Source organism: Nematolebias whitei, chromosome 2, assembly GCF_014905685.2.
Source record: "Nematolebias whitei isolate Nwh7 chromosome 2, NemWhi1, whole genome shotgun sequence".
NCBI lineage: Eukaryota > Metazoa > Chordata > Actinopteri > Cyprinodontiformes > Rivulidae > Nematolebias > Nematolebias whitei.
In genome coordinates this window covers 38,653,016-38,676,173 of record NC_056499.1, presented here as the reverse complement: position 1 = coordinate 38,676,173, position 23,158 = coordinate 38,653,016, and the positions used below count along the sequence as shown (strand labels likewise).

General features: G+C 38.7%; 1 protein-coding gene across 9 annotated transcripts in view; it reads right to left on the bottom strand.

The window, feature by feature from the left end:
- The window catches only part of myo9aa (myosin IXAa), a 138,924-nt gene that overhangs the window by 27,837 nt on the left and 87,929 nt on the right, over positions 1-23,158 (bottom strand). For all 9 annotated transcript variants that reach the window (XM_037691641.1, XM_037691669.1, XM_037691647.1 and 6 more), the window contains 9 exons: positions 21,610-21,729; positions 17,436-17,511; positions 11,621-11,761; positions 10,469-10,508; positions 8,878-9,000; positions 7,983-8,063; positions 7,743-7,853; positions 1,471-1,593; positions 834-983 (listed from right to left, as the gene is read on the bottom strand). In XM_037691641.1, coding sequence (XP_037547569.1) covers positions 834-983; positions 1,471-1,593; positions 7,743-7,853; positions 7,983-8,063; positions 8,878-9,000; positions 10,469-10,508; positions 11,621-11,761; positions 17,436-17,511; positions 21,610-21,729 — 965 coding nt within the window. The remainder of the gene's footprint in view (positions 1-833; positions 984-1,470; positions 1,594-7,742; positions 7,854-7,982; positions 8,064-8,877; positions 9,001-10,468; positions 10,509-11,620; positions 11,762-17,435; positions 17,512-21,609; positions 21,730-23,158) is intronic.

Below are 23,158 nucleotides of genomic sequence, written 5' to 3'. Positions count from 1 at the left end.
AACATCTTCAGTTAATCCAAAATGCTGCTGCCAGAGTCTTAACTGGAGTTAGTGGAAGAGATCATATCTCCAGTTTTAGCTTCTCTCCATTGGCTCCCTGACAAGAATAGAATTAAAAATCTTACTTCTAACCTACAAAGCCCTCAACAACCTAGTTCCATCTTATATTAGAGATGCATAAAAGAATCTGAACTTGTTGTTGAAGCAGAACGATCGACAAACAGAACAACTGAAGACAATCCACACATATGTTCATGTTGAAGCTCAACTTTTGCACCATTGCAATAAATTTAGAAACTTGATTAAATAAAATCAGACATCCTTCATTTTCATCTTTTAATTCTTTATTTTTTACACCCATTGCTGCACCTAATTCATCACATATGTGTTCTTTCTGCTTTCTTCTTCTAACTTCGGCTTGGTCTTCAATTTCAGCTACATTTCAGCATGTTTTTAGCCAATTTCAGCTGATGTTTCAGCAAGTGCTTCAGCAATAAGCATTCACACTGCATTTTCGCAGGAAATGCAATTTCTCTAGTTAAATTATTAAATTAATCATTATTTTTAACAAGTTTGATTCAATAAGAGATTTTAACTTACATGTATCTAAGTCAAACAGAGCAAATAACAATTTTTTAGTAGAATTTCTTGGACCTCACTATTTGGAGAAACACATTTCTGCTCCATTCTTGGATACTTTAATAAAGTTATAATAAAAAAATATATCTATTGGACAGCCTTTGTAACAAAGCATTCAAAAATAAAGGCTCCAACAAAAAGAAGATGCTGTAGCTGTGCACAGTTATGATCAGAAATAAAGCGCCGTAGTGTACCTGGATGCAGATGGCCGCCTCCCTCAGCCTGGTGAACTGCCTCCTCTCCAGCTGCGCTCTGAATCGGCGCTGCAGCATGACGATGAGTCGGAGGACTTCTGTGTGGAGGGAGGTCTGCAGCCGCTGACGCTCATCCTCCCGCAGGAACACCTGAGAGGGAAAGGCCGCGGTGGAGTCAGATCGGAGCAGCCCACACGTTTGGTTTAAGTAAGGAGATACGCGCACATTCCTTAAACACACACTCACAAAACTGACAGAAATCCCTGACCAGATACACACTTACTGGAATGTAGGGCCCGATTCTCTAATTATATAGACATCATGTGGGAGACATGGAGCCCTCTCTCAGAGTCCGCTCATAATGCTTAGACACACCAAACATGGAGGTCCGTCTACATCACCTCCTTTTCCCAAAGAGACCATTCTTTCAGGTAAAATGAGGTAATCCTAAATTTGCCCGTTCTTTCATAGGCTGTGGTATTTAACAAACACATCAAATGTTTCATTTGTGTCCAGGATACACACATCAATAATCAACCGTTTTAATCACCAAAATATTAGAAAACTAACCCCTAAATGACATTCTGTTTTGATTAAAGATGATTAAAGGAAATGTGATGGGAATAATGCTGAGTACCTTTGTCTTTCCTACTTGATAGCCCTCTGCGTGTAGGCTCAGGTGGTCCAGACAAGCCTGGATGCCCTCTCTGGAAGCAGCGGTGCCCTCTGGCAGCAGCACGCTGAAGTGGTGCACAAAATCCTACAAAAACAACACGAACGCGTGATTAAATGGGAATTAGAAATGTCTGCTGTGCATTTCTTCAAAAACAAACTTCTATTGAAGCCGTCAGTCTGAATATTTATCACTCACACTACTGTGATCAGTTTTTCTTCTGTACGTTTTTCAGCTTCTTTCTCGTTACAGTTTTTGTGCTATTTCAACAAATCATATATCAAAAACATTCAACTCATTCAGGAGAAGGGTATTATGACTTTTGGTATTCGTGCAACTTTAGCTTTTTGAAATATTTAAGCCTTTTCTGCCACTTTTTTTCTCATAGGAAATGAATTCAGCTCATTTTACATCCTTCAAATCTTCAGCCCTGTTTACAACCTTTTACTGCTCCTTTCAATTTTTGTTCTGCTTCAGCTTCTTTCAGCTTCCTTGTGCAGATGTAAACTTTTTCAGCTACTTTCAGCTAATTTTAGCTGTTTTATCAGCTGTTTTGTGCTCCTTTCAAACTAACTACATTTTTGTTTTTCTTTTAACTTCTTTCTGAAAATTTCAGCTTGTTACGCGCCTTTCAGTTTATTCATGCAAGTTTAAGCTTTTTCTGCTATTTCAGTTTCTATTTAGCTGTATTTATGCTAATTTTAGCATTTTTGGCTAATTCCAAAATTTTTTGCACTCCTTTCTACTTTTTTCAGACTAATTCAGCAAAACTGTGTTCACTTCCTTCTGGTAATTTCAGCTTCTTTCCGTTTTTTTAAAGCTACTTTTCAGCTGTTGTTTTTTTGTTGTTGCTAATTTCAGGGGGTGGGGTTCAGATAATTTCCACTTTTTGGTGCTCATTTCTGCTTCTTTCAGCATAGTTGGGCAAATGTGTTGTTTCTGCTTTCTTCTGCTAATTTAAGCTTGCTCTACCTTTTCAGCTAGCTTTCTAGCATCTTTTTGCAAATTTCAGTTCTTTTCAGATAAATTCCACTTTTTCATGTTAATTTCTGATAGTTTCAGCCTAATTCTTTATGCCGATTTCAGCTTTGATCCTTTCAACTTTTTCTGCTAATTTCAGCTTTTTCTGCTCTTTCTTTATTTAGATCCTTTGATGCTAATTTTAGCTTTTTCAGCCAATTCCATTTTTGTTCGCATTTCAATGCTTTTCACGTCCTTCTGGTAGTTTAAGCTTATTTTTGCCTTTTCAGCTACTTTTCAGCTTTTTTGTTTGCAAATTTCAGCCTTTTTTTAATTTTTGCTAATTTCCTAATTTATGCGCTAGTTTCTGCTTATTTAAACCAAATTCAGCAATGTATTTCTGCTTTGTTCTACTGCTTTGGGCTTGTTCTTCAATTTCAGCTAAATTTATTTTTATTTTTTAGGTAATTTCAGCTGTTTTTCAGCAAGTTCTTCTAAAATAAGCATTCACACTGAATTTTCGCAGGAAATGCTATTTCTCTAGTTAATAACAATTCTAGTCTGAATGTGGACGGACTTCAACTCTAACGTGCACCAGCTCCAGAAAGTGAAGCACCTTTTCTCAGGGGAGTGGAAGCAGAGGTTTCAGGTAAAGAAATTCAAACATCATGTCATAAATATGCTCAACTCGCGTTCTTCAACGTGAGCTTCTTTGTCTGGATTCACTGCAGTCTGAGTCCTGGGCAGCAGGAGGTGGACAGGCGAGCCAACGCTGTGTTTATACAATTATAAGCATGGGGGTGTTTCAGAGCCCAGGCACAACGAAGGAGTCCTGTTCTGACCGGGAAAGTCCTGAGAAGTGATGCCATCCTCCAGATATTTCTCATTAGGGCTGAGCACGACTTTCAAATATGTTGTCAGAAACTTGTTGTGCACGACAGAGTCTGCTGCTGAAATGACCCGAGTGAGATCATCCCAACACTTTGCTTTATTACGAGTTCTTATTTTTAACTTCAGAGTAATTGAAAAAAATAAAAAGAGCATATTGGGTTTTTTTTTATCATTCGTTGTTTATTTAAGGCAACATTTGTCTAAAGATATTTAAATAAGAGTCAAAAACTTTTCTCCAAGACATGTCATCAACTACATTTACTTAACATCTTTCCAAAATGACAGCGTACAAACTTAATTTTCCATGTTTCTGCTTTTATGGTTGAACTGTCATATTTATTTCAATTTCTGAAGTCACAGATTATATTTTTCCAGATCATTTTATTTATTTATTTTTTGACTGTATGGGTTACTCTGATTGGAGCTGGGTCAAAACTGCTTCCTGTATGAGGTTTTGTGTAATTTAATATTTTTATACTTGGCCGACCGGATAGATCGAGTTTGATGGCCAAGTACGACACCAGTACCAGTTGATAAAACCTCTGAAAACGCATGTGTGAGGTTTTGACAGTAAACCTTAGAATTTATTTTTTTTTTTTTTACTTACTTACAGTATGATGTTGTAATACATGTATGTGAGATTTGCCTTGCTGAATGAAACAAGTAAAATCTTTCCTTAAGGACAGAAAAATTTAATATTGTATTATTGTCCATCCTTCAAATCTTTAGATCTGTTTACAACCTTTTACTGATCCTTTCACATTTTATTCTGGTTCAGCTTCTTTCAGCTTCATGTGCAAATTTTAACTTTTTTCAGCTAATTTCAGCTAGTTTTTTTTTTTCAGCTGTCGTGTGCTCCTTTCAGGTTATTTCTGCTAACTACATTTTTGTGTGTCTTCTAACTTCTTTCTACTAATTTCTGCTTGTTATGCTCCTTTCAGCTTATTTATGCAAGTTTTAGCTTTTTCTGGTATTTCAGCTACTATATAGCTGTTTTATGCTAATTTTAGTTTTTCTAGATAATTCCACATTTTTGTCTTAAACTTTATTCAGCCTAATTCAGCAAAATGTGCTCTCTCCACTTCCTTCTGGTAATTTAGACTTCTTTATACCTTTTTTAGCTACTATTCAGCTGGGCTTTTTTGTTGCTAATTTCTACAGTTTTCCAGATAATTTCCACTTCTTTGTGCTCATTTTTGCTTCTTTCAGCATAATTGGGCAAACATGTTTTTTCTTATTTTTTTCTGCTAATTTAAGTTTGTTCTACCTTTTCAGCTGCCTTTGTAGCATTTTTAGCTAATTTCAGCTGTTTTCACATATATTCGTTTTTCATGGTGCGGTAATTTCTGCTGATTTCAGCCCAATTATCTTCTTTCTGCTAATTTCAGCTCGTTATGCTCCCTTCAGTTTGTTTCTTCTAGTTTAAGCTTTTTCTGCTATTTTAGCTACTTTTTAGCTGTTTTGTGCTAAATTTAGCTTTTTCAGCTAATTCCACTTTTTTTCTTTTTTTTTTAGCTTTTTTCAACTCTTTTCACTTCTTTCTGGTAGTTTAAGGTTCTTTCTGCCTTTTCAGCTACTTTTCAGCAAAATTTTTTAGCTAATTTCAGCTTTTTTAGATAATTTCCTAATTGTTGTGCTAATTTATGCTTATTTATACTGAATTCAGAAAACATGTGTTCTTTCTTCTTTCTAACTTAGGCTTGTTCTTCCATTTCAGCTACATTTCAGTATGTTTTGCCAGTTTCAGCTGTTTTTCAGCAAGTTCTTCAGCAATAAGCATTCACACTGAATTTTCACAGGAAATGCAATTTCTCTAGTTTACATTGCTCTGAATATCTGCTTTCACAGAAATAAAGTTTATCCACCTCGTGTGGACTCACCTCAGTACTATTAGAGACTGAACTACTTTTCATTTTGACTGTTTTCCTGTTTATCAGCCAGTTAAATAAAAATCACTGCTTTTCAAAACTGCACAATTCTTTTTTAAAAGGTTTAACTAAATGACACATTTCTCCTTGTAAGCTGCAGCTGAGCGGTGACGCAGCCTAATGTTTTTCAGGAAAGCTAAAACCATTCAACATCTAATAAAACACGCATGGTTTTTGAGAGGCAGCAGGATCTTGATTGCAAAGATCTTCAAATCCCACAAAACAAAACCTGGATGACAGTTTAATTCTCATGGAAAACCTGTTTTAATCTGATGAAGTGACGCCTTCATTAGTCAGTACTGGGAACAAATCATTGTCCAACACCTTGGCACAAAACATTACTGGCACCAATATATATATTAAAAAAAACACACAAAATGGAAACTGGTGTAAAAAGAAACCAGCCACTCCTAAATGTTTTCCGTCCAACAGCTAACACTATCTGCCTTTGGCACAATTTTCTTTATTAGTAACGGCACTTCTCACAGGGTTGACATCATTCCTCTGAGAGCCCGTGTGGTTAAAGATGGCTGCCATGTCCCACTCTCAGAAATTCCCTCCTGACAAAACACAGTGCATCAGGACAGGTTTCCTGGAGATGAATTCATCACGGGCTCTGAGTGAGCTGTGGTGCACACAGGAGAGATGTTCATTCAGTCTGCTGCCTAACATCTAGTTTGGTGAGTAAGGCTTTGTGGAAAAACGATTTTATGGTATTTTGAGCCAAAGGTGAAAAACTAGGAAAATCTTTGAAAACAAATATTTTTAAAAGGGGGAATTTCCCCCCATTTATTACACAAGGCTTAGCTCATAAGTCTTGTCAAATACTCTAATCCTGAAGAAAACCATGCATAACAGTTTTCCATACCTCTGCAGGAGGGAGGTTTTTGTCTGATTAGTTCTGTGCCCACTAAAGGCAGCATCAACCAAACTCTAACGCTGAAAGAAAAACAGAGAAAATTTAAGTTGCAGTCACACTCATTTCTGAGTGTTTGCAACTAGTGAGTTGTGCGGCAACACTTTGAACCAATAAGTTTTTGAAAATTACAACCTAATATTGTATAAAACTGTATTCTTGGCCATGCACAGTACCGTACTTGCCACCGTACACGTCACACCGACATATAAGTCGCATCAGTCCAAAAATGTCTAATAAAGTTGAAAAAATATCATAAATATGTGGCTTCGCCATATAGGTCGCATCTATTATGCGTCACCGCTAACCACCCGGAAACGTGGGCCCGTGTTGTGACAAAAAACGCCAAATGGCAGCCGCGGGAGCGTGAACACGTTAACAAGAATTTAACAAGATTTACATTTAAAAACAATTATTTGTTAGCTCAAAATTATAGTAAAGATGTGTCTCAGTTTAATTTTTCCTAATAAATGCACCTTAATGGTCAAATCAGCTGCATTTCTCCTGGGCGGTGCGGCGAAATGCAGCTGATTTGACGTTTGCTCCAGGAGTCCAGGTGCGAGACGAATGTGGCTTGATATGGCAAGCGCTTGCTATATTACTCGACCGCCCTCTAGTGGCTGAAAATGGTAGTGTTGAATATTTTCCATGTCAGAATGAATGAAATGATGAATGAAAAATACATAAATATGGCGCTTCGCGATATAAGTTGCAGGACATTCCAATTTATGCAAAAAGCTGTGACTTATACAGGAAAAAATATGGTATTTCACTGACCAATCCAATCACATCATACCCATCCTGGCTCATTTTGTACCCACCTTGGCAGTCACCCTCTTGCTTATGATTTACATTAACCTACCAGAGTACATTAAGTAATGAAAATAGGCAAATTTGAACTAGTTTCCTATAAATATTAACCATCATTGATGCAGTTTGTAGAGTTGGGTGTTCAGGGCTGTAGCTTTTAATAGTTTCTGACATAAGTAGAGTTCTCATGTCAAAATAAAGCTCTAGTGCTCTAGAGGTATGGAAACTAAACTGAGAAGGTGTAACAAAGGTGAGTCAGGTCCTCTGGATGGATTCTTCTTTGCTGAAACGTTTCATCTATTATCTAAAGGACTTATTCAGTCTGAAGAGCTGCAGCAAACTCAGTCTTATAAGCAACACCTTCTCATAGTGGATCAACCAGTTCGTTGTAGCTCCTCCGACAAAAGACAAAATGTTTCAACAAGAAGTGTCCGTCCGGAGGAACTGAGAAGGGTTCGAGATGAGCAACTCTGTTGATTACCGACTCATTACTTTAGGAGAGGAAACGTGTTGCACTTTTTTTTAACGTTAACATTTCTATTTACACTGCAAGCTTCTGTGACTCGTGAGGACACTGAGAATCTCTGCAAACGTTTCGGGACATTTTGGAGACTCCCTTGTGAATTCGGCAGCTAGTCTCCAACGGTTGCAGCCCAGTGACACACTGTAGCTGCAACTTTTATTTTCTAAGTAGCCTTTCTGAATGGGTGTTTACAAGCTGAAAGTGTCACCTTGAAGCTGTACTTGATGGTGTATCCTGACTGCCGGATGCGCACCGTCTCCAGCATACCTGTGTACCGCAGCTGTCTCAGCACCAGGTTATCATCGAAGCGTAAGGGCAGCTGAGAAACAGGAAGCCAAAGGAAGAGATTCAAGGAGAGGCAAAGGTCACAGAGAGGGGGAAACTGTTACAAAAATAAAAGCAGTACCAACTTCAAAGTAAATGTCAAAATACTTTGAGCAAACAGTACCTTATCGGCGTTGGAACGGATACATTTGACAAAATAAGGCTCAGACTGACCCAGAGTCTCCATCAGCTTATTGAGAGAAGCCTGCAGGATAAGAAACACAAACAAGGCATATAAAACCGGCTCAAACACACTTCGGCTGTGTGGCAGACAACAGCTGAACTAACTGCTGCTCCATCTGCAAGCAACACCAAAAGATAAATCACTTTAATTAATTTTGTTTGTGTGCACATCTGTACCCCAGAAATAAAGGATGCAACGTTTTCATTCGCATTCCAAAGAAACGTATGAACATGTGCATGTGTGCGCAATAATTTAGTGGCAGGAGGAATTTGGCGTCTCTCCGCCTTCATGGGAGATTAAAGCAATGAGAGCGGCGCAGGATGTGGAAGGTGAGGTCATCCACACATGGACTCGGGCTGCCGGCCTTCCAAAGGGGCCTCAGCACTCGGACGCTCCTGCAGCCTCAGCACGCTGTTCGCTCTCTGAGAGGGCGAAAACAAGACATTTTACCAAGACTTTGGCTGCCAGTGATAAAAACAGGATTGCAAACCTATTTTTACTGATTCTTAAGAAATGTTTCCATGAATGAGCACTGGCTTCTTTTTGCAACTTTTTTCAAAAACATAAAATCTTTTTTAATTACCAGACATGATGTCATACAGTGAGACTCGTGGGTGGGTTTTAATACACAAGAAACTCCCAAACACTGGCAAAATGGAGGTTTACATCACTGACAGTAAAGGCTGCTGACAGAAACTGAAATAAGTCTTCTCCCATGACAACGTGTATGTAAAGATTTTTTTTTATTGTATGCACAGCTGCAGAAGGACTTCTCAAGCTGCTTGTGCTTCTCGTGTTATTTTTCGGTGGGAGCGCTGCAGTGTGTGCGGCGGACCTGAAACTGGGCGCTGATACTGGGCGGTTTCTTCTTCTTATGAAGGTGAAGCAGCGACTTGGTGATGCGGTCGTGAAGCGTCAGGTTGTTGAGGTACTTCAGTGACTTCACGTTCAGTAAGTGCTGCAAAACACAAAGAGTCTCAGATCGAACGTGACATTTAAAATAAAGGCCCAGCCTTTCTTCATGGAAGGCCTCACTTTTACTTTAACATCTTTAAAAAATGACAAGAGTTAAAGCTGCTTTGGTCAAACCCTAAAAAAAAGGTGATGAGATGTCATGCTCAGTTTGTGTGCTTCAAATGACTCTCAGCTACTACCAGATTAAAGTTTAACTCAATACTCATGAAAGTGAATTATAACCGTTGTTTTGTTTACTACGTTTGATCGGCCATGAACTGGGTTGACTCCACAACATAACCAGTTGAAGATGTACATCCAATAATAACTTTCTAAAAGTTTCAATAAAATCTGTTCATTTTTTCATGAGATGTTTTGCTAACAGACAGACAGATGTGACTCCAATAGTTAATGGCAAAGTTTTGAACACAGACCTTGCACAATCAGTTAGTGCTTCAAGTATGTGTTGTAAGTTAGCGTGAGCTACTATACCACAAAAATTTAGCTGAATTTCTGTAAAAATGAATGAATTAGAGACATTTTTGTGTCTGAACAGGTTGATTAGTTGTGACGGCCATTTTAAAATATGTTGACTTCAAACGATTATCTGTTATTTTGAATATCCAATGATCATTCATTGTAAGTTTTATTAAACTTTGATTAGTGGTTCATGAGACATTTTGCTAACAGACACACGAATACATGCACACAAAAACAAACTAAAAGATTATGGTTAGGCCTGTCACGATAAATTTTGCTGGGTGATTGTCTCAGAAATTATTGCGATAAACGATAATATTGTTTGAAATTTTACATTCATTAGTAATTATTGTCAAATTTAAGAAGGGAGGTTGGTTAGTTTTATTTTGAGTGTAGTACCTTTTTGACCACCAGATGGCAGTATAAGACTGTTTGAACCAAAGGATGGATAGTGAGGGAGCGAGCAGTGTGTCTCTCCAAGAAAAATGGGAGGACGGCCCCTTAACGTGACATGGGCTGCCTCTCCTTCCTTTTTTTTTTGGGTTCTCAAAACGGTGGATGCTCGTTGTGGTTTGAGCTCTTTAGCATAACATTTTTCACACAAAGCTTTTAATTTAAAAACTCAGTAAACAAGTTCTCAGCTTCTTTATGCAGAAAAAAACTTTTTACAAGAAGGCACGAGTTTCAACCGTGAATTTTGGAGCTTCGACAAGACGGAGGTTTTTTTCCCCGAGGTCGGCCTGTTAGCTTAGCTCGTAGCTTAGCTTCTCAGCTTAGCTGCTTGTAACGATCCAAAAACATGATTTTAGATCGTTAAAATAGATTTTAAAGCGAAAATAGATTTTAAAGCGAAAATAGAAAGGGAGGGGTCAGTGAAGAGCCCCGGAGTTGAGCTTTTTGTCATTGATTTATTGTTTATCGCGACAGGTCTAATTGTTGCCTGCTTCTCTATGCAGATGATACCTTTAACTTTAAATAATGCAGCACTGTACCTTTGGGAGAATGGGTTTGGATTTGTAGTTTTTGTTCCTCCTGTTTAAAACAATAAAAATACACAAAGTTTGTTAAATCAGCAGATGATCGGGGACTTCTTTAACATCAACCAGCATTAAATTCATCAAAAGGATGCTTCCTGAGACGGTCATAGTGAGGTGGAACTTTATTCTCCTGTCTGGGGAGGAAGACCTCTCTTCTGAGGTCAGAGGTCAGGTAGAACGGAGCTGACTGAGCTAGTAGGAACTCAGACGTTTCAACACATTACAGACTAAATTATGCTTGTTTCTTTAAACGAGCGTAATGCTGAGTCAGCATTCACATCATTGTTTTCTCATTTAGTTTCTTCTATACATTTTGTTGCAATGAAACTACTTTTACAAACTTTGTTATTTTAGCCATTTATGTTAAAATGTTTGGCTCTATCCAGAATGGTTTATACAAATTATTAAATTGTAACTTTCATACTTTTTGAATTATTTAACTTTACCACATTATATCCACATAAAAATACGTAAAGTTCTCTTCTACGCCTTTAAAAACATTGTTCTCTATAGAAGCTACTTCAGCACACTTGCTCAGTCTTTGTCCTCTTGCACTCCTTTTATCTTATATTTAGCTAATTTTAGAATTTATCAAATATTTAGATAGTTTTAGCTTTTAGCTACAGCTTTACCAATAGCTTAACTGTTATATATATACATTTTAGCTGTTAGCTATGGCTTTGCAAAATGTAGCTTTTAGCTACAGTTTAGCTAAATTTGACTTTTTACGTTTTTAACATTTACATTTAGCTGCTTAGTTTATTTCAGATTTTAACAATAGGTTTACCAATGTTAGCTGTTAGCTTTCATTTAGTTCCTTTTGGCTTTTCTTCTCTTTGTTTTAACTTTAACGTCTCAGTTTCAGCTTCTTCAGCAGGATAATACTGTACAACAGAATTCACACTGAGCACCAAATTTTTGTTGCTACAAAAAGCATCCTGGGTAAAAAAAATAAAAAATTGCAGAATTTAAAGATGTCTTCCGAACTAGTAGCCGAACTTTAGCTGTACATTTAAACGAGAGTGAAACTAGTTCAATTTAACGACGGGAACAGAAGTAAACCAGCTTCAGTAACGTGAACACCAAGTATTTGGTCTAGTCACTGACATCAGGATATCATGGGCTCTCTCCAGGAGTTTGCTGCTGGCAGAGTTGACAAAGATGCCGTCTTCGTCTGTGGTGGAACCGCCGGACGACAAGCGGCCCTGTCGACCAACACGCCTGTTCCAGCTGGGCCCCGGAGAACTCCTGCAGACAGAACCAACAAACTTTAATGACCAGTTTTCACGTCACGAGGAGATGCAGTCACACAAGTTTTTGTTAAACGTGTTGGTGGTGTCATGCACCAAAGCCATAAAAACCTTCAGTCCAGCCACGATTAGATTCTCACCAAACACATGTTTACTTAGAACAATAAGCTCTGATGTCATCTTTATTTTAAAAAAAGTGTTGCTGGAAATCAAGCACAACTACAACTGAAAAAGTCACAAAGCTGCTGACTGCTTTGCTTCATTATGACTCTGATGAGTTGGTCAACTGCTGCTACAAATGCTGACATGGTTGAAGCAATTCCTTCCCAGGATGCAACACAGATGCATAAAAAATGCCCAATCCTGGTCCTCGAGGGCCACAATCCAGCATGTTTTATAGGTTTCTCTGTTTTGAAACACTGGGTTTGAATAAATGAGTGACTAACAGGCTTCTGCACAACTTGAAGACTTATTCTGGCAGATCCTGATCACCCACTCCATGGTGAGTTCAGGTTGCTTCCATTTGGATGCAGGTATCTGCTGCCCAGATGTAGGATGATCAGACAGAACAACTCATTGATCCCTGTAGCGATCAGTCTTCTCAATGAACAAAGATGTACTGTATTTTAATGTCTTGTGTGGTATGGATGTTTTGTGTGCCTACTGACTGTGAAACAAATTGCCTCTTGAGGATAATAAAGATTCTTGAACTTGAACTACTGATGGGTAGTGAAACAACTAAAACATGCAGGATTGTGGCCCTTGAGGACCAGGCTTGGGCACCCCTCAGATCTGTGGAAAACATGCATAAGTTGTATTAAAGTGTAGTTTTGTCCTTTAGCACAGGTCTGTTTCCAGAATAAAAACTTTAATTTACTGAAACGCATGCATATTTCAAAACTGCAGTGCAGTGCCTTGTTTATATGTAAAATTAATATTTTTCCCATGAGCAACCCCTCCAGCAGCAGCATTTTCCACCTTTTGTCCCAATGAAGAGTTGACCAGAATTTATACTCAGAGGTTTAAAACCTCAGGCCAAGGTAAAACCAAACCACTCGCCCACAACACAAACACATGAGGTCTGAACATGGTTTTAACCAGACAGGACTCTTCTGCAGTCCAGATGGCAGAAGGAAAAAAAAACTCCAACATATTCAATAAAAAGCGAGAAATAAAAGACAGTTTCTAACAAGAAGATGGAAAAAAGAGCAACATTACACAAGTGGCAATTTATTAAAATGTTCCAGCACAGCGGAACATTTTATTTTGTTTCCACTATCTTCCTTTGTAGATTTACAAGAATCCCTTCAGCATAGTACAAAACACACACATGGATAAAGCATTTGTTGGCTCATACTGCGTCATGAAGGTGTCTGAATCAGAACGTAGAGGTGCTTTTAAGAGCTGAGAAATAAAATCCTGTCCAAACACAAAGCTGAAGCTACAGTAGCTCAAACGCAACCTTTTGAGGTTAAACAGTTTCCAGTGCTGAACTGTATTAAATTGTGTGGAAGCAACTTAGGCCTAGTTCACAAAGAAACTTTTTTCCCAAAATACTTATATTCGTCTGTTTTTAAAATATCCTCATTAACACGGCACAGTTTCTAAGAGTGCTTTGATCTGCGCAGAAAACTATCCAAAACACTGTAGTCACTACGCTTGGCCTGTATGTGGCGCTGTAATGCTGCCACTAAAATACACTAAATACATGAAACATAAGGCCTATTCAGAAGACAGCTCCGCGAAATGGACACGTAGGCAAGTTCGTCTTTAAGCTTCCTCCAGCTGTTCATAAATTACAGATGTAGCCGTCACGTCCCACTCAGATGTGAGCTTCGGGCAGAACCAAAAGAGGCGTGGAGCAGAACTCTGCTGGGCTGAAGCAGAGCATGATGCATTCAATGTGCGTCGGACGTCTCCATCGTGTCATTAATGAATTAACTCACTTTAGCGATCCTATTTGTGGTGAAGTATTTTTTTTAATTAACTACAAAGTTGCTGTGTGGCATCATCAATATTCTCCTGGTAATACATCGGTTTGCTGTTTAGAGCAGGCGGTCGCAACTAATCCTGTCAGTTCATCACATTACTGAGCTGCAGCTCCACTTTTTTTTCTTTTTCTTCATGCATCGGCCAGTCCTGTTACTACCACGCTTGGCAGCACAGATGTGCACCAGAGACACGCTGCCTATGACACCCCTCACCATCTCGTTGTGTGTTCTGAGTGGACCAAGGAGGTCAACCCATGCCAGTCCCGAACTGAGGTGTCTTATGAACGAGGCTGCAAAGCTTACATCAGCAAGAATTGAATCCTTTCTGTGGACTCACAACAAAGACATGGGTCTATAACAGTTTTGAAAAGGTTGCGTTTTGGCTATCCACACACAAACACAAGGATGAGGTTTCAAGGGTTTCTCACTCTGAAACCCCTTTTTGAAAGAATACAGGTTATGGCTTCAAAAACACCATTCCCATGTAGATGCAGAGCTTTCACAATAAAATACACTTTATTATATTCACTAAAACAAATGTTTCAGTGTTGACAAGACTTTAAAATCATAAATCAATGTACCGTATTTTTCACCATATACAGTAAGTCATACCTTTTTGCATAAATTTGCAAGTCCTGCGACATATACAGTGAAGCGATACGTTTTTCCCCCATATTTTTAACCTAATTTTTGGCTGAGATCTGACGATTTCATTCATTCTGACATGAAAAGTATTAAACATTACCATTTGCAGCTGCTAGAGGGCCCTCGAGAATTCTGGCAAGCCAAGTGTCTCATTAATAGGTAAAAGTGGCTATTAATGAGACACTTGGCTTGCCATACCAAGCCACCTTCGTCTTGCTCCTGAACTCCTGGAGCAAATGTCAAATCAGCTGCATTTCGCCGCCCAGGAGAAATGCAGCTGATTTGACCATTAAAGTGAATTTATTAAGGAAAAGTTAGACGGAGACGCACCTTTACTATAATGTCGAGCAACCAAATTGTTTTTAGGTGTTAATCTTGTTAAATTTCGAAGAAATGCACATTGAGACCTCCCTCTGTGTGCTCCTGCAGCCACGCATCGATTTTTCAAATGCAGCTGATTTGACCGTCAAAGTGTATTTATTAAGGAAAAGTTAAACTGATACACACCTTTGATATAATTTCGAGCAAACAAATAATTGTTTTTAAGTGTTAATCTTGTTAAATGCCTGTTAAAGTCCTCCCGTGCATGCTCCTGCCATTTGGCAGCAAATTAATTTTTGGCACAACACCCACCCACGTTTCCGGGTGGTCAGCGGTGATGCATAATAGATGCGACTTATACGGCGAAGTGACATATTTATGTTTTTATTTCCCACTTTATTAGACATTTTTGGACTGATGCGACATATATGGCGGTGCGACTTTTATGGCAGAAAATACAGTAAAACACAAGTTCTTTCTCTTTAGATTTAAAAACTACTCAAACTAATTTGGTTTAGTTAAAACGTAGCATTCTTTAAGCATCCATGGGGCTTTGTTTATGGGGCAATGAGCTAATGTGAGCAAGATAATGTTAGCATTAAGCTAAACCACCACTTTACTTCCTGTAGTCCAGCTAAGTACATACACAATTTAATTCATTTTACACGTCAACACATTAATCCAGAAAGCTTAAACTTCATTTGACAGAGTAATTGTACATTTGTTAGTAAAATGTCTAAAACTTGGGATCAGTACATTCAGTGTTGTGGAAACAGTGTTTTTATGAATGTACTGAGCAGATGCTTCTTCAGACTTCTCCCTTGTCCTTTGTTCTACTCTACAGTCCCAGAGGAGCAGTACAGTTATACATTTTGCGCCACAGACCAGGTTTACATTACACTTTTATGAATTACTACAGAATAAGCAACAAGTCCAAGCTTTTCAAATCATACACACTTTTTGGGTTTATACTTCGTAATGGAAGAAGTGTTTAACGGCTTATTGTCCATACTCAAATCCAACACTGAAGCTTGGTGCCAAAATATCTAGTATTTGTAAATTATCTGTTTGAATCTGGCCTGCCACGCAGAGAAGAATTTTCCCCTTGTTGATCATCGATCTCGATACGCGTTGACATTACAATACGCCTTTTGTACCGACTGTTTATCTCCATAGTCTCACTGAGAGTCCCATAAAGTACTGCACTGTCTGCGGTTCTGCTCAGCTGACAAGCACCCTGCAGGGGCTGAATATTTATCTCTCCCCGGACGATCCTCTCCGTTGCATAGCTCTGACTTTACATCACGGAGGAAGCAGCTGGACAGGGTTAAGCGCTATCCGAGAATGTAGGCAATGTGTGGAGAGGGACAGAAGGAGGCCAAAGGTCACACATTACGTAAAGTAAGATTTTTTTTCTTTAACCAACCTCACACTGTGCTCCTGGATAACAAAAGCAGGCTTGTTGAAACGTCACTGCTCTGAAAGTCATAGCTGTTCCCGTAAACATCAAGGTCTACAGAGGAAATGATGGATTGTGGTCACAAGGTAGAGGCATGATGGCATCACGCAGTCATCGCTCGGAACACAAATGTTTTTGTTTAAATTGATATACTGTGTTTTTCAGACTATAAGGCACATTAAGCGAAATAAGTTTATTATGACAGATTTTTGAGCGCTGTGTACCACATTAAATCGGTTTGAGGTCAGCAAACACAACCAGAATTAATACAAAAGGCGCACCGGATTATAAGGCTCGCTGTTGATTTTTGAGAAAATTCAAGGATTTTAAGTACACCTTATAGTCTGAAAAATACTGTAAATAACAGTCAATGTCCAAAGGTCTAGATCATGATGTATGAAGGACAGAAGTTCTTCCAGAGCATCTTCTAGAGGGGTATTTAGGGTTTGCCTTTTAATTATTATCTCTCCATTAGACAAAACACTGACGGTAAAAGAAACCCCGTGATGAAACCATCCATGAGTTAAAGTACAAAAAGTTCTGTGCTTGAATATTTTCAGTTGAGATGCAAAACTTTAAGTATGCAAAGTTTAAATATATTTCTTAATAATCTGAAATAGAATGGATTAAATATTTTTTATGTGATTTGATAGACTATATTTTGCAGCTCACAACTCTGTTGTTCTTTTAGAAGCTCCCTTCAGAGAATTGACAGTTTTAGCAATTTTGGTCAAACTTTAGCGAAATAGCATAATGCACTAAATCAAGCAAGGTCGCATGTTCAGAGTATGAGTTGGGAATGACCCTTAGCCATTATCAAACCATATTTTAGCTCAATACCCATGAAACTGACTGAATTATAAAAGAAAGTTCAGATAGCTGTATCAGCCTTCTTGAATTGGGTTTACTCTAAAGATTAATCAGTTGTTGATCTACGGTCAATTACAGATTGTCTAACCTATCAATATAGACAACCAAGAAATAAAAAGCTCAGCTTTCAGTGGCTGGCTATAAGAACCATGCTTTGTAATTTGCTCTAGTTTCATTATCTTTCACTACTTTTCTTTACTACCGCTTTAACTTTTAATTTAGCTGATAGTGCGACAATAAGATAGCATGCTAAAATACATGTCTGCTTCCACATATAATTAAAATATATATAAAATTCTTACCAGACTTGTCTCAATCTGAACAGGTAAGACCACGAGAAACTTTGGTAGGAACTGAAATCTCTCGCTGACAAAAAGCACACTTACCGTGAGGGTTTCTCAATGACGGTGTTGCTTCCCTGAATGTCTGACAAAGGCGTGCGTGGACTCTTTCTGGTCATACCTGATCACGAACAAACAGAGACATGAAGTCAAAGAACACAAAAGTATACAGTACACTCTCACATACATGTACATAGAAAACAGACGAGACAAGCAGTCGCACAACATCGATCAAACAAACGCACCCCTGACACAAACTCCACTCCAGTGTTATTGTAGTCAGTGTTTTGTGCCTTTATATGCAAAAAAAAAAAACAGCTGAGATTATTTACAGGTGCCTCTCAGTAGATCTTCAAAAAGTTAATTTCAGTAATCAATTCAATAATATATATACTGTATTTTCTGGACTGTAAGCCTCACTTTTTTTCATAGTTTGGTCAGTCCTGAGACATATAGCCCAAAGCGACTTGTTTACATTTTTTTCCCCATTCATGACTCAATTTTTGACTGACGCGTTAAATGTTCATACTGACATGAACCAAAGAGTAAACATTACCACTTGCAGCTGCAAGAGGGCCCTCTAGGCTTTTGACAACTATTTGCTGTTCCTCTATTGCTAAAACTACCGCAAACATTCACTTAGAGACAACTGAGAATAACGTAACACAAGTAAAATGCCCCAAAAAGGAGGGGTTGCGACACCAAAGAAGAATTCAATGGATTCAGTGACGTGGAATGAGACTGGTGAATTTACCGGTAATTTGTTTATCGGACTCGTTGGCTTGTTACGTTAATTAAGCCTGTTCAGGATCCCAGGTATGTTCTGTGTCTGATTGTTATTTCAGATCAAATGTATGTTCTTGCACTTTGTGAAATACACGTTTAAATAAATGCGACTTGTACTCCGAAGTGACTTATTGTCTGGAGAATACGGTAGATTCATGACACTCAGAGTTTTTTTTTTAAAGTATTTATTTCTCTCATTTGTATGATCATGACTTAGAGCTGATGAGAACCCCAAAATTCAGTTTCTCGGAAAATTATAACTACGCAAGACCAATAAAAATATTTTTCAACAAAACGTCAACACCTGATGAACATCATGTCAATGTACTGTATAGTACACACACAGTACACACACTAAGTACTTTGGCGAGGCTCCTGCTCATGGATTACTGTGTCAGTGTGGCATGGCATGAAGGCCATCAGTCTGTGGACCTTCAGAGGTGTTCTGGAAGCCCAGCTTGCTTTGGCAGCAGCCTTCAGCTCGTCTGCATTGCAGGATTTGGTGTCTCTTTTTTCTACAAAGGTTAAGGTCAGGTAAGTCTGCATGGCCAATCAAATACAATGATACCATGACCCTTAAACCAGGTACTAGTACTTTTGGTAGACAGGTACTAAGGCCTGATGAAAAAATGACATCAGCATCTCCATGAAGTACTCTGAAATGTCCTGACAGACGGGTGAGGCAGAGACGATGTCAGAAGCATCTTACCTGATCTAAGGAGATCAACGGCTGGACTGTTGCTCAGTGGTCCAATGTCCTCTTTTCAGATTAAACTATCCATCCATCCATTTTCTTTACCCGCTTATTCCATTTTGGGTCACAGGGGTCGCTGGTGCCCATGTCCAGCAATCACTGTGCAAGGGGCGGGGTAAACCCTGGACGGGTCGCAAGTCCATTACAGGGACACATAGAGACAAACGAGACAAACAACCATTCACTCTCTCACCTAGGGACAATTTAGAGTTACCAATCAGCCTAACATGCATGTTTTTGGTCTGTGGGAGGAAACCGGAGTACCCGGAGAAAACCCACGCATGCACGGAGAGAACATGCAAACTCCACCCAGAAAGGCCCCTGGACCGGGGTTTGAACCAAGGACCTGCTCGCTGAGAGGCAGCAGCTCTACCAGTTGCGCCACCGTGCTGCCCCAGATTAAACTAAATGTTGCATTTCATTTGGAAATCAAGGTCCCAGAGTTTGTAGGAAGAGAGGTCCAGTATCCAAGTTGCTTAAGGTCCAGTGTGAAGTTTCCATGGTTACCCATGATTTGGGGTGCCATATCATTTGCTGGTGTTAGTGCACTAGGTTTTATCCATAGTCAGTACATCAGTCCCAGGACATTCTAGAGCACTTGATGCTTCCCTCTGAGGACAAACTTTATGGCAATGCATCAATCCATTAATTTTCTTTACCCACATTTTCCTTTCTAGGTTGCAGGGGAGCTGGTGCTAACCTCTAGCAGTCATTGGGCCTGAGGTGTGGTACACCCTGAACAGGGTGCAGGCCCATCACAAGCTTTATGAAGATGCTTATTTAATTTTCCAGTAAGCCTTAGTACATACAGAGGCCCACACTGCCAGAAGTACCAATATTTGATCTGATGATCATGGTATCACTGGCCTCGCAGAGCATCTATGGGATTTTGTCAAGAGAAGGATGAGAGACGCCTGCCCCAACAATGTAGACAAGCTGGAAGCAAAGCAACCTGGGCTTCCAGAACACCTCAGCAGGTCCACAGATCAATGGTCTCCAAGCCAAACCCCACTGATGCAGTAATTCATGCAAAAGGAGTCCCGACCAAGTACTGAGTGTGTGTATTGTAAAGTACATGGAGATAATGTTCATTAGAGTCCTGATGTAAACATCCAGGCAAATAAATCCCCCCAAAAGAGTTAAAACAGGTCATCTGGACTGGTTTTTTCTTTTTAGAAACGTTTTGTCTTTCATCTGAAAGACTGACTGGTCACCTTTTTACATGTGAAAAGCTAGTTTCTGGGCTGGTTGGAACCATGTTGAAAAGGGGCTAGTTATACAGCAGATCTGGTTGGCAGGCCTCAGACTGATGAAGTCTTTCGGATGAAAAACGAAATGTTTCTAGGGAAAAAAACAAAACAAAACAAAAAAAACTGTCCAGATGTCCTGTTTTAACTGTTTTATGATTGCTCATTAGACCAGTAATTTTTGTAAAAAAAATAAAAAACTTTTTTTTTAATTGGTTTTACATAATTCTCTAATCTTTACTTAACTGATTTTCCCCCCCATCTGCTGTAAGCCATAATCAACAAAATAACCAGAAATAAAGGCTCAAAAATTATCACTCTGCGTGTAATGAATCAACAGTTTGAATTAAATTACTTAAATGAACTCTTTGATGATGTTCTAATTTACTGAGATGCACCAGTAAAAGTGACACAGATTTGTGAGGTTTACAAGGAGGTGCTGGTTAGTGTGCAAAAATGGACAATGATGGGTTATATGCATTAGTCTTGGCTGTAGACTTCAATAGCTGATTAGTTATGTCAAATAAACATATTAAACCCCCACATTGTTCCACATTCAGTCATCCAAGGCAAGTTCAAATCTAAGTAAGGTGAGTTTGGTTAAGGTTGTTGACTTTCATCAGCCTTCCCTCTGGACTTGGAGCCAATCAGTGACAGTGCTGAGAAATCACAGAAAACTCATAAAACAAACTGTTGGTCACAGTTTTATCCTCACTTTGCACATTTTCACTCTCATCTGGAGCTGCAAGGTCGCACACAACAAAAAGACGAACATTCAAGTGGACAGAAGTGTGTGTGATCTTTGTGAGGTGTGTGTCCTGCACCACATGTAAAAACTGTCTGTGAGCAGGTTAGTGACAGTATTGCAAATAAAAAAACAACAAAAAAAAAACATCAGCATCCCCGTTCAGTCAAGCACCTCCCAAGTCTTCAATCCCCATCACCAGCTGAAGTTGCATTAGTGACAGAGAAAAGGCAGATTTTAGTCTCAGCTGCCCGACCGACTAAACACATGGATAAATGGCTAAACCAAACAATCAGGAGGAAAATGGATACCCAGAGTTGATGCTTCCCTCAACCAAACTCGGAAGACACAGCACTACAACCATGAAACTCTTTGTTTTTTAAATGCATGCGTTTTACAGCGACGTGCAAGTGACACAGTGACTGAAACAAACTCATGAAAAACATGCAAGAGAAGTGAAGAGGGAGACGAAGGGAGCAGAGACCAACGAGCATCTAGTCTCCAAAAAGAGCTGCGAATCAAATCACAAATCAGAAATTCAAACCAGTTTTCACTTGACTTTAGCTACAGCTCTATTAGGAAGCTGGTGTTGGTCAGTCTCGTCCCTGTAGTTTCCCCAAATCCAACATAAAAGTAGGTGGAGGGTGGGTTTTAATTGATTTGTTGCATTCAGTTTTGCAGCCTTACTGTAATTCTCCTCTTTGCATCTCTGCAGGATCTCTAAGCTTCTCTGATGCACAGGGTGCTGCAGAAAGCTAAAACTATCCACACTTTTCAATACTGCACAGGGAGCAGCATCATCATGCCCTTGGAGAAGTGAAACAAGAAGGAAATGGGAAAGAAAAACAACAAAAAGGACAGACGGGAAAAGAGAGAGAGAAAGAGAAAAAAAGATTAGACAGCGAAGAAGTAAAAGAGATCAGGAAATGCAGTTTTTCTACTACAGAGAACCTGTACAGACTGCTGGAGAGAAGACGATTAACATTCACAACAACACGAGGAAGATCATCTCCGTAGGTCTGTTTGGATTGTTTTTTAGAAATTTTTCTGCAAACTGAAGCTCCTCCGAGTGCTTGCTCAGAGAACACAATAAAAGTATTTTCTACCTCAATAGTATTTATAACAGCCCGGGAGAGTAGAAACCACAACGGTGCTTTTGCAGAAATATTTCTAAAGACGTCGAACAGACGGCCTCGGGCAAAAAAAAAAAAAAAAAAAAAGCAAAGGGCCAAAGACTTCAGAAGAAAAATCTACTTGTCTACATCTACAAATAAAGAGCATTAAAGCATTAGAGGGTGCAAAGCGGATTCACACGCTGGCAAAGATGAAAGATCATCTGATGCTGATATCTTTGGCACGAAAGGAAGTCTAAATCTAAAGGCAAATTTTAAAAGGAAAAGGTGCATTCAAAGGAAAACAAGGCTAACAGAGACGTAAGAGCTACGCTACATACATGGCACTAAGCACAAATGCATTATATGATGAATAGTCGTGAAATGTGGTGATAAACCGTCAAACCATAACTTTATAACATTAGAGCATTAAATCAAATACAGTTCATGTCAGAAAATATGACTAAAAACCGTTGCTTCGTGATTATGTGCTATTTTAATTTGTGGAGAGCTAATAAAATCAGTACCACTTTACAATAAGGCTCCCCTTACAGATGGCTAAGAAATAGTTTATAGATATGCTATTAATTCCTTTATAAACACTATAAATCTTTAATAAATGCTTATTATGCATTATTAAGGGTGAGTGATAAAGGACAATGGTAAAAAAAATTAGGTTTCCAAATACTTATTGTGCTCACAAGGTAGTAACTTAGTTTGAAATGTTTAATATAACAACTCTAGATTAAATATATAGGTGAACAGATTTGGCAAGAAACTGGTCAGTTTGGTCTCTCGTCACCCTTAACTAATGCATAATAAGCAGTTAATGATTTATAAAGTGTTTAGAGATAAATTAACGTATCTATACACTATTTATTAGCAATTTAAATAAGGGGAGCCTTATTGTAAAGTGGTACCATAAAATCACATTAAAGACAAAATTCTCTTTTAAATGCCTTTCAGTAAAGCCACTGTTCTTTTTCTCTATCTAAATACACGTATACTGTCAGGATACAACATGAAACCCCAAAACATCTGCTTTACCATTTTAAAAACATATCTATGTAGTTTTATCAACAGAAAAAATACAAACCGAATTCCAAAAAAGTTGGGACACTAAA